Here is a 17,987-nt window from a genome sequence, read left to right on the forward strand (position 1 = left end):
GTTGGTGGCGACCCAGGGGAATGTTAAGGGGAAGGTGGAGGACCAAGAGAACCGATCTACGCACCAGAATCTCTGAATAGTGGGAATGCCAGAGGGAACCGAAGGCAGGAATCCCATGGACTATGTAGCCCAGATGCTGGGAAACCTGGGAAAGGCTAGCTTCCCAGCTCGCTAGGGATAGACAGGGCACACGGGTCGCTCCGGCCAAATTCCAGGGCCAGGGAACAGCCGAGGGAAATAATTGCGAATATGTACCGATACCAAGACCGGGAGAGAATCTTGAGATGGCCAGGCAGACGAGAACCTGCAACTGGGAGGGACACCAGCTACAAATATATCAGGACATTGGGGCAGACCTGGCCAAGAACCAGGCTGATTTCAACAGAGCGAAGGCCGCCCTGTTCAAAAATGAGGTGAAGTTTGGGATGCTCTATCTAGTCAAGCTATGGGTAATCTTCCAGTACAAGGAGCACTATTTTACGGCAGAAGTGGATGAGTTCGTCCAAAAGAATGGGCTGGAAAAGCAGCAGCAGAAACAGGTGAAGCCGTCACCCTGAGAAACTGTGAGACTATTTGCATGGGTCTGTACTGCCTCGCCTGAAACCAAAAGCTAAGGCACAGAAAAGAGGGGGCGAGAGCAGCAGATCGCGGAAAGAAGGGAACAAGAGGAAGAGGGAAGATAAAGAGCGGATGAAGGAAAGGCTCAGAACGACCACAGAAGGGGGGCCATCACAATAGTGGAAAAAGCTAGCACCAAGAGGTAAAGGGAGGGGGGGCATGGCGCATCTCCTGTGGGGACCAGAGAGCTTGGCGAGGGAGGGGGGGGGGTGCATGAGGAAACATCCAAGAGGGGGGATAAGCAGAGGGGTAGGAAGGGGTGGGGAAAAGGGAGGGCACTGGAGGAGGGGAGAGGGGAATAGCCGGGGAGAGGAGGTGCAGAACTATAGGGGAACAAAGGGGTGGGGGAGGGTTTTAGACAGGCGACAATAGTTGTGGCAAGAGGGAACAAGATGGTGCCACAAGTAGCCACTTTGGAGGGTCTCCAAACAAAAAGAAGCAGGGGCGCATCCACAAAGTAAGTATGGTTGATCTTGCAGGAGGGGTGACGGTACGTCATGGTCAGTGGTGTTCTGGACAAGGCTCCAGTGGTCTTGGTTCACATGTAAGCGCCCAACTGGAACGACCATGGAAGACGATGATGGAAATCATGGGAGGGGATTTCAGCTGTGTACAGGACCCATGGACAGACAGATCAAACCCCAAATCAGGGAAGACCTCCAGCATGGCGAAAGAACTCAGCACATTTAGTAGACGGGGCAGTGGATCCATGGAAGATCACACACCAGGAGAGGAGTTCTCCTTCTTATCCCAGGAACACAAAGTATATACATGCATTGCCTTCTTTATAATAGGGAAATCAGTGTTTCAGGGATAGTAAGAGCGGAATACTCCACAATCATGATCTACGATCATGCTCCACACTTGGACGTGAGGTAGGAGACAGGCCGCGCCCAATGCCCTCCATGGAGGTTGGGCATACCCTTCCTTGCCGACAAGGATTTCTGTGAGAAAATATCACCGGCCACAGACGGGCATATTACCAACAACCAGAATGGGGAGGCCTCACCATCCACTTTCAGAAGGCTTTGAAGGCACGTAGAAACAGGGAAGAGAGGACGGCTAGTCAACGGCGAGTCGACTCCATTCTGGAGATGATTGATGATGCTCTGCGGCCCTGACCGTAGAGCTTCTGGCAAAGAGGAAAAGCTACAAATGAATGTTGACCTGCTCTCCTCATAGTGCGCCAGCTCCGCCAGACACGGGGGACGTTCTACGAACACTGAGACAAAGCCAGCTACCTGCTGGCTCACCAGCTGAGAAAGCAGGCAGCCATGAGGGAAATAGCACAGATTAGGGATAACATAGGTAGACCAGTAGCAGAGCCAGCAAAGGTCAACAATGCATTTGAGGTCTTCTACTGGGACTGTACACCTCCGAACCCTCTGACGGGGACTTGAGGATGACGCAGTTCCTCAATGGACTGGACATGCCAGTCGTGTGGGAGGATAGGAAATGGGGGTTGGGGGCAGCATGAGAACTGCGAGAAATCCTGGAGAGCATAAACTCCATACAGGTGGGGAAGGCACCGGGACTTCCAGCATATTTCTACAAAAAATTAATGACAGCACAGGTCCCACATCTGCGGGTGATGTTCACAGACTCTCTAGGAAGGGGCACAAGTCTCAATTTCGCTGATAACCCAAGAAAGACAAAGACCCAACAGAATGCAAGTCTTACAGACCCATCTCACTGCTCAATCTAGACGTGAAAATACTGGCCAAAATCCTCGCCAGGCAACTGGAAAACTATGTACCAGAGGTGGTGGTAGAAGACCAGATGGGCAGCACGGTAGCACAGTGGTTAGCACTGTGACTTCACAGCACCAGGGAAGCAGGTTCGATTCGCGGCTGGATCACTGTCTGTGTGGAATCTGCACGTTCGGCCCATGTCTGTGTGGGTTTCCTCCGGGTACTCCGGTTTCCTCCCACTAGTCCCGAAGAAGTGTTGTTAGGTAATTTGGACATTCTGAATTTTCCCTCTGTGTACCCGAACAGGCGCCAGAATGTGGCGACTCGGGGCTTTTCTCAGTAACTTCATTGCAATGTAAGCCTACTTCTGACAATAAAAGACTATACTTATTATTATTAAGGGTAGGTAGGTAACGTCGAACATCAAGCATACTAAACGTGATAATGATCCCATCCGGGGGGGAGAACACTGGTGGTGATCATCTCCCTGGATGCAGAAAAGGCCGTCGACAGAAGTGGAAGTATCTCATAAGAGGTACGGCAGCGGTTCGGGCATGGAGCAGAGTTCACATCATGAGTGAAACTTCTGTACAGCGCTCCCACGGAGAGCCAACACCACTAGCTCTAAGCACTTCCAGCTGCACAGAGGCACAAGGCAGGGATGCCCGCTGTCCCTGCTGCTATTTGCCCTGGCAATCGAGCCACTAGCAATCACACTCAGAGCGGCGAAAAAATGAAAGGAGATTTGGAGGGGAGATGGAGAGCACAGTCTCGTTCTATTCAAATGACCTGCCCCTCTTCGTTGCAGGCCCCCTAAGCAGCATGGAGGGAACCATGGCGCTCTTGAAATAGAGTTTGGAGCCTTCTTGGGCTACAAACTCAACCTGAACAAAAGTGAAACCTTCCCGGTGAACCCGCAAAGGAGAGGGGCAGAACTGGAGGGAATACCATTTAAACAGGCCCGACACAATTCCGCTCCTGGGGATCCAAATTGCCCACGACTGGATACCGATCCACGAATGGAATCTGGCTAGTCAGGTGGAGGTGACCCTCCCAAACCTGCAATATTACCACTGGGCAGCCACAACGGAAAGAGTGAGGGGATGGTTAAATAAACCAGAGGCTGAATGGGTAATAATCAGGGGAGTTCCTGCAAAAGGACCTCCCTCTAGGCCTTGGCCACAGCAGCGCTCCCATCCCCTCCGGCCAAGCACTCTACAAGCCCAGTGGTAATAGCCATGCTCCGGACATGGAACCAACTAAGACGATACTGTGGTCTGATCGAAATGTCCACTATGACCCCCATTTGCAACAATCACAGGTTCGTGCCAGCCAAAATGGATGCACTTTCAAAAGGTGGAGACAGGATGGGGGGGGCGGGGGCGACGACACTGGCTGTTAGTGACTTCTACAGATTGACCACTCTAGAAGAACTGACGGTGAGGCTGCAGCTGACCAGGGGGATCGAGTTGCGACACATGCAAGTCCAAAATTTCATCCGCAGAGAACAAAAACAGATCCATGGGCACCAATGGGGGCTGGTTTAGCAGGGGGCTGATTTAGCTCACCAGGCTAAATCGCTGACTTTTAAAGCAGACCAAGCAGGCCAGCAGCATGGTTCGATTCCCGTAACAGCCTCCCCGGACAGGCGCCGGAATGTGGCGACTAGGGGCTTTTCACAGTCACTTCATTGAAGCCTACTCGTGACAATAAGCGATTTTCATTTTTTCACTATTAAAAGAACTGTTAGACGAGGGAAACTTTGTTTGGGGGGGGGGGAGAATTGCGAGCACCTAATGAGGACAACACTCCCCACTGGACAAGACAAGAGAAAAATGGGAGGAAGAGCTAGGGATTGAAATAGGATGGGGACTCTGGAGCGAAGCACTGAACATGGTCAACTCCACCTCCACAAGCGCAACACTAAGCCTAATGCAGCTGAAAGTGGTACACAGAGCTCACTTAACCAGAACCCGAATGAGCAGGTTGTTCCCAGAGGTGGAGGACAAGTGTGAACGGTACCAGGGAGGGCCGGCCAACCATGCCCACATGTTCTGGGCATGCCCCAGACTTTTCATGCTCTGGACAACAATGTGCAAGGTTGTGGGGGTGAGGGTGAAGCTGTGCCCGAAAGTGGCAATCTTTGGGGTATCAGACCAGCCAGAACTTTATGGGGAGGGGGCACCTTAGCCTTTGGTTTCCTAATCATCCGCCGAAGAATTCTCTCGGCTGGTGTTCAGCACCATCCACTGCAGACTGGCTGACAGATTAATTGGAATTTCTCCAAATGGAGAAAATCAAATTCTTCATCCGGGGGTTGGAAGAGGACTCCCACAAGACATTCCCCAACCTGTTCCAGGACCTGCCTGTAGCCAGCAAGCAATAGAGCAAAGGGCAGGAGAAGGGGACCACAAACGTCAACAAAAAGGGAGAGGGGGAAGAGAATAGGGAGGCACATATGGCAACCACACCCTATGCGGACACACTAACACACACACACATCCCCGCCCAAAAGTTTGTAAATATAAGCAGCCGAATAGCAGCCTACCACAATGTAATAATTGTGTCGCTAAATGACCCTCTGTATGATAATAGAAAACCAATAAAGAAAACCTACTACATAATAAAAAGGAAGAGGGGGTTGGGGGAGTAAGGGGAGTTGGGTTTTGGAGGCTAACTATAATGTGGGACTTCTGTAAATTGTAATTTGTTTGTACGGAATTGTGTATTTTTATTTTCATTGTGGAAAAAAAAGGAAAAACTCTCAAAAACATTTTCAAAAAACAAATCTTTGCTCTTTATAAACCAGAAGCAAAAACAAGAAATGCTGGGCATGCAGCCTCTGGAGAGAGAATAGCTTCATAGAGTCTACATCACAGGCCTGACCACTTATTGACTGATCTCTTATTCCTGTTGAGTATTTTGTCAGTCTTCGTAGGTTATTTATTGGTCTATGAAATACTCTGCATGACGCAGTTAATTTATGACCCCCAATCTTTTTTTTGGACAATTTAGTTGAAAAATGTGCAAATTTTGCAAGGGCTTCAAGTGTCAGCAAGGTTTTTAAAAAATCTGATTTTGTTCAAATGAAAATACAAACTAGATTTAAAAATGAACTTTCTTGTGCCTTGCAGGAGACTGTATAGTTGCGGGTGGATGTGGGGAATGTCGTAATTCATTGGATTGGATTTGTTTATTGTCACGTGTACTGTGGTACAATGAAAAGTATTTTTCTGCGAGCAGCTCAACAGATCATTAAGTACATGGAAAGAAAAGGGAATAAAAGAAAATACATAATAGAGCAACACAAGGTATACAACGTAACTACATAAGCACCGGTATCGGGAAGCAGACAGGGGTGTAGTATTAATGAATTCATGACGTTTAAGGTATCATGACTGTGTCAGGCAGGTTCAGTGGACCAGTTGGTCATTTCTATTCCACCTTTTGTACGCTGAATCTGATATTGTGCATTTTTGGGGATGGAGAAGTAGGCCTGTTTATCTCTCTCAATGGTGCTCAAGGATAATTCCAAAGGAAGGCTTTTTCACATGTCCCTAAACAGGCTGTTTTATTGTGAGCTGTGATTGATTGGTTTTTTTACACTTGATTGTAGTCCATATCCATACTGTCACCCCAGATAATACAGTAATGACTGGATCAGTACAAACAAGGCTGTATGTTTACTGTGAAAACCACTTGGGAAGTTTCAATGTAGCTGTTTTGGGATGACACCTTGCCAGCATTAGGGCGGAAGGTTTGTTTGGTAAGTGATTCAGATGCAGGTTTATAGCATCCTCTCTATGTACTGAGTTCCAGGTGACAGTATAGCTTTGTGAGCAGGTGATGAGAGGAAGTCTGGTGGTGTTGAGCAGAGAATGGGCACTGTAGGGATGTGAGTTAGAGAACTGGATATTGAACCCAATTTTCCTGTTTCCTGTTCACTAGGAGAGGAGCCATTCATGATTGTAACGAATCATCGTGACATCAAGAGGATAAATATGAATAGAATGGAATACTTGGAGATTGCTGACGGTTTGGACAATGCAAGAGCATTAAGTTTGGATATCTCCTCGTCAACAATCTATTGGTCTGATGAAACGCGCCGTGGGATTTTCAGGTAAACTGACCGATTTCTCCCAACATTAATCACAGAAACCTGGAATCCAGACAGCAGCCAGTGAATGGAATGAGTGGCACACTTGCAGAACCATTTAAAAAATATAATGATTACTGAACCAATGGAGGAACGGTGATGGGAACATAATGAACTATACCAGCAGCTGTTTTAGAATTTCCCCTCCCCAGATCTGATTTCCAAGCAGAAAGCTATATGTGGGAGGATCAATGATTGACAGAGTGACTGACTATTTGCAGACTGTTGCACCTTGCCTACGCTGCATTGAAAAGAGAGTAAAGTAGCATCTTAGATGTTGCAGTATCTGAGTAACACATTGATCCAGTTCCCACTTATCCCTGACAGCTATTTACTATGCATCTGGAAATTGACAGTTTCTATTACCATTGGCATCAATTACAAATGACCTAAAACTATTAAGCAAGCTGACTATTTAGGATAGTTTAAACAGCTGATCGCTGCCCAGTTATTCCCAATTTTTGGTGCAATTTCAAGACTGTTTTACAATCGGGTTTAAAAACCTTCTGGCTATAATTAGAAATGCCTCTACTGTATTAACTGCTTGCTGTCCCGTACTACATTTCCTACCACTCCTGAAATTTCAGCTGGTAGGTATACTGTTACAATTATAACTTGAATATAAATGTATGGATTGTTTTTTTTTAAATAATTTTTATTGAAGAAATTTTTCAAAATACAAACATTTTAACCCCCCCTACATTTACATTTAAATTATAACAAAACAAAGTCAAACCCCCCTACTTAACAAAAAAAGTCCCCCCCACCCCCTAATCGCGTGTCCCTCCCACCCCCCCCCCACCCGCCGGCGAACCGACAGTCAGACCAACTTATCATTTCTGGCAGTGTCCTCGGGCAGGCCTTGCCCGTGCCACCACCGCTACCGTACTTCCTTCGTCTTTGTCCCCCCTCCTCCCCCCTCCCTCCCGCCCTCCCCTCCCCTCCCGGGTTGCTGCTGTCACGGCCTCAGTTTCTATCTCTGATCTAAGAGGTCCAGGAAGGGTTGCCATCGCCTGAAAAACCCCTGCACCGACCCTCTCAGGGCGAATTTGATCCGTTCCAATTGGATGAAGTTTGCCATGTCGTTTAACCAGGTGTTAACACTTGGAGGCCTTTCGTCCCTCCACTGAATCAAGATCCTCCTCCGAGCCACCAAGGACGCAAAGGCTAATATTCCAGCCTCCCTCGCCTCCTGTACCCCCGGCTCCACCCCAACCCCGAAGATCGCAAGTCCCCATCCTGGCTTGACCCTGGACCCCACCACTCTCGACACCGTCCCTGCCACCCCCTTCCAGAACTCCTCCAGTGCCGGACATGCCCAAAACATATGTGCATGATTCGCAGGGCTTCCCGAACATCTAATACACCTGTCTTCACCCCCGAAAAACCGACTCATCCTTGTCCCCGTCATGTGGGCTCTATGCAGTACCTTAAATTGAATGAGACTTAGTCTCGCACATGACGACGACGAGTTGACCCTCTCCAGGGCGTCTGCCCATGTCCCGTCCTCTATCTGTTCCCCCAGCTCTAACTCCCACTTATCTTTCAGCTCCACTACTGGTACCTCCTCCACCTCCTGCATAATCTTATAGATGTCCGAGATCTTCCCCTCCCCGACCCAGACCCCTGATAGCACCCTATCACTCACCCCCCTGTCGGGAAGCGCGGGGAACCCCTCTACCTGTCGTCTGGCAAATGCCTTCACTTGGAGGTACCTGAACGTGTTCCCCGGGGGGAGCCCAAATTTCTCCTCCAGCTCTCCCAAGCTCGCAAACCTCCCCTCTATAAACAAGTCCCTCAGTTGTCTAATACCCGCCCTCTGCCAGCTCTGGAATCCCCCTCCTGTATTTCCCGGCGCAAATCTGTGGTTCCCTCTTAGTGGTGCCCCTATCAGACCTCCCACTTCCCCCTGTGTCGCCTCCACTGCCCCCAGATCTTGAGGGTGGCCGCCACCACCGGGCTCGTGGTATACCTCGTGGGGGGGAGCGGCCATGGTGCCGTTACCAGTGCCCCTAAGCTTATGTTGCCGCAGGACGCCCTCTCCATGCGCTTCCAGGCTGCCCCCTCCCCTTCCATCATCCACTTTCGTACCATCGATGTATTTGCCGCCCAGTAATATCCTGAAAGGTTGGGTAACGCCAGCCCTCCACTATCCCTACTCCGCTCCAAAAAGACCCTTCTAACTCTCGGGGTGCCATGTGCCCACACATACCCCATGATACTACTCGTTACCTTCTTGAAAAAGGCCCTGGGGAGGAAGATGGGCAGACACTGGAACAAAAAACAAGAACCTCGGGAGGACCGTCATTTTAACTGACTGCACCCTCCCTGACAGCGGCACCATGTCCCACCTCTTAAACTCCTCCTCCATCTGTTCCACCAGTCTGGAAAAGTTCAACTTGTGGAGGGCCCCCCAGTTCTTTGCCACCTGCACCCCCAAGTACCTAAAACTTTTAACTGCTCTTTTGAAGGGGAGCCTCCCAATTCCCTCCCCTTGGTCTCCCGGGTGTATTACAAAGACCTCACTTTTCCCCAGATTTAATTTATACCCCGAAAAGTCCCCGAACTCCGCTAGTATCCCCATTACCTCCGGCATTCCCCCCTCCGGGTCTGCCACATACAACAACAAATCATCCGCATAGAGCGAGACCCGATGTTCCTCCCCTCCCCTTGTCAGTCCTCTCCACCCCCCTGAACCCCTCAGTGCCATCGCCAACGGCTCAATCGCTAATGCAAAGAGTAAGGGGGATAGGGGACATCCCTGCCTAGTACCTCGATGGAGCCCAAAATATTCTGACCTCCTCCCGTTTGTTACCACACTCGCCATCGGAGCTGAATAGAGCAACTTTACCCACTTGATAAATCCCTCCCCAAACCCAAACCTTTCCAACGTCTCCCACAAGTATTCCCACTCCACCCTGTCAAATGCCTTCTCCGCGTCCAGCGCTACCACTATCTCCGCCTCCCCCTCCACTGCTGGCATCATAATCATATTTAACAATCTCCGGACATTTGTGTTAAGTTGGCGTCCCTTCACGAACCCCGTCTGGTCTTCATGGACTACCCCTGGCACACAGTCCTCTATCCTGGTTGCCAGGACCTTTGCTAACAGCTTGGCGTCAACATTTAGGAGGGAGATGGGCCTGTAGGACCCGCACTGGACCGGGTCCTTGTCCCGCTTCAAAATCAAGGAGATCAGGGCCTGCGACATTGTTGGGGGCAGAACCCCCCCCTCGCGCGCCTCATTAAAGGCTCTCACCAGCACTGGACCCACCAAGTCCACAAATTTCCTGTAAAACTCCACCGGGAACCCATCCGGCCCCGGCGCCTTCCCCGCCTGCATCTGGCCTATCCCTTTAATTAGCTCCTGCAGCTCTATCGGCGCCCCCAACCCTTCTACCAGCTCCTCCTGTACCTTTGGGAACCCCAATTTGTCGAGAAAGTTCTTCATTCCCCCTCTCCTCTTCGGCGGTTCAGACCTATACAATTCCCTATAGAAGTCCCTAAAGACCCTATTCACCTCTTGCCCCTTCTGCACTACGTCCCCACCCCTCTCTCTCACTCCCCCAATCTCTCTGGCTGCATCTCGCTTACGAAGCTGGTGTGCCAGCATCCTGCTCGCCTTTTCCCCGTACTCATACGCCGCACCCTACGCCCTTCTCCACTGCATTTCCGCCTTCCTAGTGGTCAGTAGGTCGAACCTGGCCTGCAAGCTACGCCGCTCCCTTAATAGCCCCTCCTCTGGTGCCGCCGCATATTTCCTATCTACTTCTAGGAGCTCCCCCACCAGCCTCTCCCTTTCCTGCCTCTCCTTCCTCTCTCTGTGTGCCCTTATGGAGATCAGCTCTCCTCTAATCACTGCTTTCAAGGCCTCCCAGACCGTCCCCACCTGCACCTCACCTGTGTCATTCGTACCCAGATAGTTCTCAATGCCCGTTCTCACCCTTCTGCACACCTCTTCGTCCGCCAACAGCCCTACATCCAGGCGCCACAACGGGCGTTGATCCCGCGCCTCCCCCATGTCCACGTCCACCCAATGTGGTGCATGGTCCGATATCGCAATGGCCGAGTACTCCGTGTCCTGCACTCTCGGTATCAGCCCCCTGTTCAATACGAAAAAATCGATCCTAGAGTACACTCTGTGGACGTGGGAGAAAAAAGAATACTCCCTCGCCCTAGGCCTACCAAATCTCCATGGGTCTACCCCTCCCATCTGCTCCATGAACCCCCTTAACACCTCTGCCGCTGCCGGCCTCCTATTCGCCCTGGAACTCGATCTATCCAGCCCAGGGTCTAACACCGTATTAAAGTCCCCTCCCATGATCAGGCCCCCTGCCTCCAGTCCCGGGATGAGGCCCAGCAGGCGCCTCATAAAACCCGCGTCGTCCCAGTTCGGGGCATACACATTTACCAGTACCACATTCTCTCCCTGCAACCTACCCCTCACCATCACATACCTGCCCTCCTTATCTGCCACCACCTCTGCCGCCGCAAACGACACCCTCTTTCCCACCAAAATCGCCACCCCCCCGGTTCTTGATATCCAGCCTGAGTGGAACACCTGTCCCACCCACCCCCTTCTCAGGCGGACCTGATCTGCTACCCTCAAATGAGTCTCCTGCAGCATTGCTACATCAGCCTTCAGTCCCTTCAGGTGTGAGAAGACCCTTGATCTTTTAACCGGCCCATTCAGCCCCCTTACGTTCCACGTGATCAATCGGATCGTTGAGCGACCCGTCCCTACTCCCTGTCGATTAGCCATGTCTTGTCCCTTGCTCGCCCCGGGTCATCCCTCCTTTTCTGACCCGCTTCCCATAGCGATGGCCCCCCCCCACCCCCCCGGCTCTCCCCTTCTCGTCCCTGGTCTTTCCAGCAGCAACCCGGTGTCCCCCCCCAGCCCCCCCCCCCCTTCCCCCCCCCCCTCTCCCCCCCCCCCCCCCCCCCCCCCCCCCCCCCCCCCCCGGCTAGGACCCCTCCTAGCCGCGATGTACCCAACATCGTACTCCCGAGAGTCAGCTGGTCTCCGCTGACCCGGCTGCTCCTGCCACATTCCGACTCCTCCCGGTTCACCCCATCTGCGCCCGTGAAAGATCCCCTTAAAACCCCAGAGAAAGACCCGCATAATCAGCCCACTCCCCCCCGTCCCGTCTCCCCAACTTAACGATATAAATACCCAATGGCAAATAAATACATAAATACTTAACTACATACTTAAATAACGGAATAATTAACTAGCTATCAACTAACAGTGTGCTCAACCATCACCCTCCATCAAACAGTATAAATAACCGCAGATAACCATAACCCGAAAAGAAAGAAAGAACAAAAAACAAGCACCCAAAGGAAAAGGGTAAAAGGGGTAAATAACTAAGGGAAATTGGAAACGGGAAAAAACACCCCATAAGAAGCCAACGACCCACAATAGAGATTTCAACAGTTCAAATATACAGAAACACCCAACAACTCGAAACCTTCAAGATATTCAGAAAAGTCAACCGTTCGAGAAAAAAAACACCCCAAACAATCCACAAAACTGTTACCCAGTTCCGACCTGGCCTGAAAAAGAAAAGGGCCACTTGCTCAATCAAGAGTCCCCAGGCGGCTACGACCGCCGGTGCTCCCAGGTTTTAGTTCGTGTCCAACTTTTCCTCTTGTACAAAGGTCCAGGCCTCCTCTGGGGACTCGAAATAATGATGTTGGTCCTTGTAGGTGACCCACAAGCGCGCCGGCTGCAGCATTCCAAATTTGATCTTTTTCGCGTGTAGCACCGCCTTTGTCCGGTTGTACCGGGCCCGCCGCTTTGCCACCTCCGCACTCCAGTCCTGGTACACCCTTACCGTCGAGTTCTGCCACTTGCTGCTTTTCTCCCTTTTTGCCCACCTCAGGACTTTCTCTCGATCACTTAGCCGCTGGAACCGCACCAGCACCGCCCTCGGGGGCTCGTTTGCCCTAGGCCTCCTGGCCATGACCCGGTATGCCTCTTCCAGTTCCAGAGGCGCCGGACCGGCCCCTTCCCCCATCAGGGAGCTCAACATCTCCGCCACATATCCCGGGAGATCCGACCCTTCCAGGCCTTCTTCCAGGCCCAGGATCCTCAAATTTTTCCTCCTCATCCGAGTGTCCAGCTCCTCGAAGCGGCTCTGCCACTTCATGTGGAGTGCCTCGTGCACCTCCACCTTTGCCCCAATGACTGTGGCCTCCTCCTCCCTCGCGGTCATCTCCTGCTGCAGCTCTTTAATCGACGCCTCTTGGGTCGCCTGGGCTCCCACCAACCTGGTGGCCGTCGCGTTCATGGACTCTAAGAGCTCCACTTTCAGCTCCGTGAAAAAACGGAGGAGAGCGGCCTGCTGCTCCTCCGCCCATTTCTTCCATTCCTCCGATGCGCCGCCGGCCGCCATTTTGATTTTCTTCCCCCGCTTTTTTTGGGGAGCTGCTGCCGTTTTTCTTGCCGCTCCACTCCGGGTACCGACCATAAAATCGGTCAAGTTCTCCTCAGGGGACCTTCCCCCACCGGGATTCGTCTTTACTGCACCTTTGGGGCCCTCCAGTTGGCCCGAAAACACCTTTGTCGCAGGAGCTTCCAAGTGTGCGACTTAGCTAGTCATAGCCGCACCCGGAAGTCCAATGTATGGATTGTTATACAATGGGCACGATTTAAACACCGTGTTGCACACTATGTGAATCTGGGCACGGAAAGGCCAAAATCAAGATTCACGGTGGGCGCAAATCAGTTTGCTATCTAACTGGCCCCTCCCGGTGACAAGTTCCGGATCTCGACCAAAAATGGCAAGCATTTCATTGACCCCAATTTGCATTAATTTCCATACTATTAGCGAGATTGAAGTTGAATGTAACGGCCTCCCGGGAATTAACCAGTTCCCCAGTGAGAAATCACACGGCTGTCGCTTAATAGTTCTTTCTAATAATGTGAAGTTGGCGCAATGGCTGCTATGGGGAACTGAGGAGGTGAGTTGCTATTTCCAATTTGGGACATGCAGCTCAAGGGCATGGGGGAGGGGGGGTTGCGTTGGGGGTCTTGGGGGACCCCCTCTGGGGTTGTGCTTGGCCGGGGGGCTGAGGCATTCCAGATTTGGGGTTGCCACAGGGCCAGTGATCAGGGGCTTATCACATGTGAAGCTTTCAAGCCATCCTTAAATATTGTACATATCCAACTACAGCTGTTGCCTGTATGTCCTACCAAATACTTCCAAGACAGAGTCCTATTCTGTATTTGTATTTAACTCCCTTTGACCGCGAGAAGCCTCTAGCTTCACAGCTGCAGGCTATTGCTAATAAGGAATTAGCCTTGTTAGTTGTGAGAGCACTTTACAGCTGCAAATTGTGTTTGCTGCTTGCTCCTGCTGGTGGCTGCAAATGTCTGGAGGGTGCTCTTGCTGTTTCCTTCCTTTTTCTGTAGCTGGATAGAAGGACAGGTTTTTTTCTGAGACACCTGGTGTTGAATCCGCGGTAAGCAGAATGCATAGACACTAGTGGAAATTAATGAACAAAGTTTATACAATACAATTTTGATACTCCTCCACTCCTCTTATGGTCTCCTTCCTGACCTGCAGCAAGCTGGGGTTTTTATACAGCTGGAGCTTTCCTTGTTAAGGGGCGTCCTGCCCCCTTAAAGAAGAAGTTCATATTCCGGGGAGGTCATAGGAAACTATGGTCCTGATCGTGGAACCTCCAGTGGGGTTATAACACCAGGGTTCTGGAACACTAGGCTCAGGGGGAAGTATGGGTTCAGAAGATAATCCAATTTGAAGCAAGAAGATGCTGCGTGACATTGATCCAAATGAACCACCCATTGATGCCGTTGAAGAAAAGCTTTTGCATATTGCTGTTGTTGGTGGTGTGGTGAGTGCTGCATATAATGGCATGGCACCGTGGGTCAAACACGCTGGAACTCAAGGAGGGACTGCACAGCTGCTGCTCTTGGACGGAGAATGGCACTGATACGTAGAACGATTAACACATTGATGGACAGATCATTTTTACAATGAGGTTCTGGACATGATAACACATTCTCAGGCTTATCCTCCTTTTCTGTTGAGAAACCTGCGAAGGGTGATATGGATGATATAGATCTATAATATATATGATATATATATATATAGGCTGATGTCGATAGGCTGAAGGCGAGAGTGATAAAGTGGCAGATGGAATGTAACATCAAGAAGTGTGAGGTCATGCATTTAGGGAGGTCAAACAGTTATAGGGAGCACGCAATAAATGGGAATATCCTTAGAGGAGTAGATGAAGTGAGAGATCTTGGCTTTCCAATACACAGATCCTTAAAGACAGCAATTCAAGTAGACAAGGTTGTAAAGAAGGCATATGGAGTGCTGTCCTTCATTGGCAGAGGTATAGAATATAAAAGTAAGGATATAATATTGGAATTGTATGAAACACTGGTGAGGCCACAACTGGAGTAATGTGTGTAGTTCTGGTCACCACATTACAGGAAGGACGTAACTGCTCTGGAGAGAGTGCAAGAATATTGCCAGGGCTCAAAAAGCGTAACTACAAGGAGAGATTGGATAGGTTGGAGTTATTTTCTTTGGAACAAAGAAGGCTGGGGGGTGACTTAATTGAGGTGTACCAAATTATATGGGGAAGAGATCGAGTGGACAGGATAAAATTGTTTCCCATGGTGGAGAATTCTAAAACCAGGATCTGCACTTTAAGAGCTGTAAACTACAGGGCTTTGGACCGAATGTAGGAAGGTGGGAGCAAAAAGGGCACCTGGGTGCCCTCGGGCTAGCATGGACAATATGGGCCGAATGGCCCCCTTTTGTGCTGTAACTTTCCTATGATTCTATGGGTGATACCCTGTGTTTGTTTTTTTGTGTGAAAATGAGTGGATATAGCTTTGTATTGGTACCAATAGGGAATGGTGACGTTTCCTTGTTTAATGGTTATTGTATTCTAAGGACGGCACGGTGGCGCCGAGGACCCGGGTTGGACCCGGCCCCGGGTCATTATCTGTGTGGAGTTTGCAGATACTCCCCTTGTCTGCGTGGGTCTCACCCCCACAACCCAAAGATGTGCAGGGTAGGTGGGTTGGCCATGCTAAATTGCCCCTTGATTAGAACTTTTTAAAAAATAAGCAAAATATTCCCAAGATAATTCTTGTGGGTACCTGTGCCATGTCTCAGACGATGATTATTTCATCGCATTTCAATCAAACTTTGAAACCTTGTTTTCCTGCCGTCTAGAAGCGTCAGCACCATAGAGGCAGCAGCCAACAATCAAATACTGAAAGAGCTCGGCTTCAGCATTGGGGATATCCTCGCAACCAAAGGGTTAGTGTGTTAATCAGGGGAGGGCATCTGAGCATGGTTCCCCTCATGTTCCCGGCAAGCATCTGGGGTCTAGGGGCTCCTGCTGTGGCCGGGGATGAGTGTGCAGAGCAAGGTTTAGCAGCACAACTGCCTCGATGGATGGCATTCTGAGAAGGCGGGACACGTAAGGATGGGGGTTGCTTGGGGGATTTGAGGGTCCCGTGGTTGAAGCCATAACTGATTATCGATCTCTCTCCATCCTCTCCAATTCCTTACAGATACTAAAATAGATGGTGGTGTCGGCCCTGCAGAGGATGCCCTTTCGGTGCTGGTGGCAGCTCAGCGGCCAGATGCCGGAGAAGGCAGCAGCGCCGACGCAGGCTAGAGGTTGCACCCCTTGTGCAGGGGACCACCAAACACACTGATGACCTGACCGCGCATCACACCGAGGGGTAACGCAGAGTGGGACGCCAGCGACTTCCCAAAGTGTCCAGGTGTCATTGGTCTTTCAAGGAGATGATGGGCAGTGTGTAGTGCAGGAGACTCCAACTCAGCAAAGAGTTGCCATGTCCTCGTGGAGGAGACGGAGACTGGCTCCTGGTGGCATGAAGATCACCACAGCCCTGAACGTCTATGCCACTTGTTCGTTCTAAGGCTTGAGTGGGCACTTGTTTGGCATTTCACAAGCTATAGCCCAGAAGTGCATCTGTGAGGTCATGGATGCCCTGTGTGCCCAGGCAGCTGACTATATCAAATTTGAGCTGGACCAAATCCAGCAAGGTGCATGGCTACAGCATTCTCTGCCATTGCTGGGGTGACCTAGGTCCAGGGGGTAATCGCTGACCTGCATATCGCCTCGCACACCGGGGTAAGAGGGAGTGCCCTTTGTTAACAGGAAGGGGTTCTAGCGAACATCCTCTGGTGGGTCTGGAGCAGGAGGGGCCTGACCATGTCACTGGCTTAGCCGTGCCACCCTGTTCTGCCCGCTGCCCTTGAGATGCGCTGGTGTAAGGAGGGGGGATTCAGATGAACTGGAGATCGCTTTTGTCCTTGGTGGCGTGCTCTGGGTTGGTCACCAGCGCTTCCTCCTCCCTGACGGTGCCCATGGAGCCTAGGGGTCCCCATGGGATGGAGGGGCAGTGGAGTGAGCTCCAGAGGCCTCTGCGTTATCTGGATCTGCCATTCTTGGTACCTCACCGTTGTCTGCATCATTGTGTTGACGCCCTCTGCGATGGTCCTCTATTATTGGGCCATGCTCTGCAGTGCTCTGGCAATGTCCACCTGCATCTGGGACGTGACTCCCAGCGACTGGGACGTGATGTCGAGGCCCTTAGCCATGGTTGTAGTAGACTGAGCCATGCCTTGGACACCAACACTCAAGACGCTGACCTCGTCCTGTAGGCTTCCGGTCACCACCTTTGCAGTGTTGGCCTTGGTGCCACACATTGTCCGCATCATCTGCACCCGTAGCCCTAGAGGCACTTTCAGTCAGCTATGCATTCACTGGAATGTTGCTGACATCCCCTCCTGAATCTCACAGCCGTGTCCCAGCATCTGCATCAGCTCTGGGACAACCTTATCCAGAGACTCGGCATCTGACTGGGACTCAGCTGAGTCCTGGAATCCAGCAGACTTCCGACCGCTGACTCTTTTTTTAAGAACGGTACAGCACAGAACAGGCCCTTCGGCCCTCAATGTTGTGCCGAGCCATGATCACCCTACTCAAACCCACATATCCACCCTATACCCGTAACCCAACAACCCCCCCCTTAACCTTACTTTTATTAGGACACTACGGGCAATTTAGCGTGGCCAATCCACCTAACCCGCACATCTTTGGACTGTGGGAGGAAACCGGAGCACCCGGAGGAAACCCACGCACACAGGGGGAGGACGTGCAGACTCCACACAGACAGTGACCCAGCCGGGAATCGAATCTGGGACCCTGGAGCTGTGAAGCATTTATGCTAACCTTGCATGTTCCTGCTCCACCTGATCTGCATCGACAACTGTGTGGTGCTCACCAGATTGTGCCCAGAAGCCTGACCACTAATTTCACCCACTGAGGTGTCTCTGCATTGGTGGAATGTGGAGGTGACAGCTGTGATGCTTCTTTGCTGGTTTCCTCGGAGCTCTTCTCCAAGGTGGTCTCTTGGGTGAAATGCGAGGGAGGGGGAAATGACTCCTGATGGCCCGGCCCCAGCAGATGAGATCCTGAAAGCCAATGGACATGTG

General features: G+C 51.1%; 1 protein-coding gene across 5 annotated transcripts in view; it reads left to right on the forward strand.

Moving 5' to 3' along the window:
• Positions 1-17,987, forward strand: part of LOC119953175 (very low-density lipoprotein receptor-like) — a 91,545-nt gene that overhangs the window by 20,499 nt on the left and 53,059 nt on the right. For all 5 annotated transcript variants that reach the window (XM_038777133.1, XM_038777134.1, XM_038777132.1 and 2 more), the window contains exon 5: positions 6,258-6,429. In XM_038777133.1, the coding sequence (XP_038633061.1) occupies positions 6,258-6,429 (172 nt within the window). The remainder of the gene's footprint in view (positions 1-6,257; positions 6,430-17,987) is intronic.

Source organism: Scyliorhinus canicula, chromosome 18 (assembly GCF_902713615.1).
Source record: "Scyliorhinus canicula chromosome 18, sScyCan1.1, whole genome shotgun sequence".
Classification (NCBI taxonomy): domain Eukaryota; kingdom Metazoa; phylum Chordata; class Chondrichthyes; order Carcharhiniformes; family Scyliorhinidae; genus Scyliorhinus; species Scyliorhinus canicula.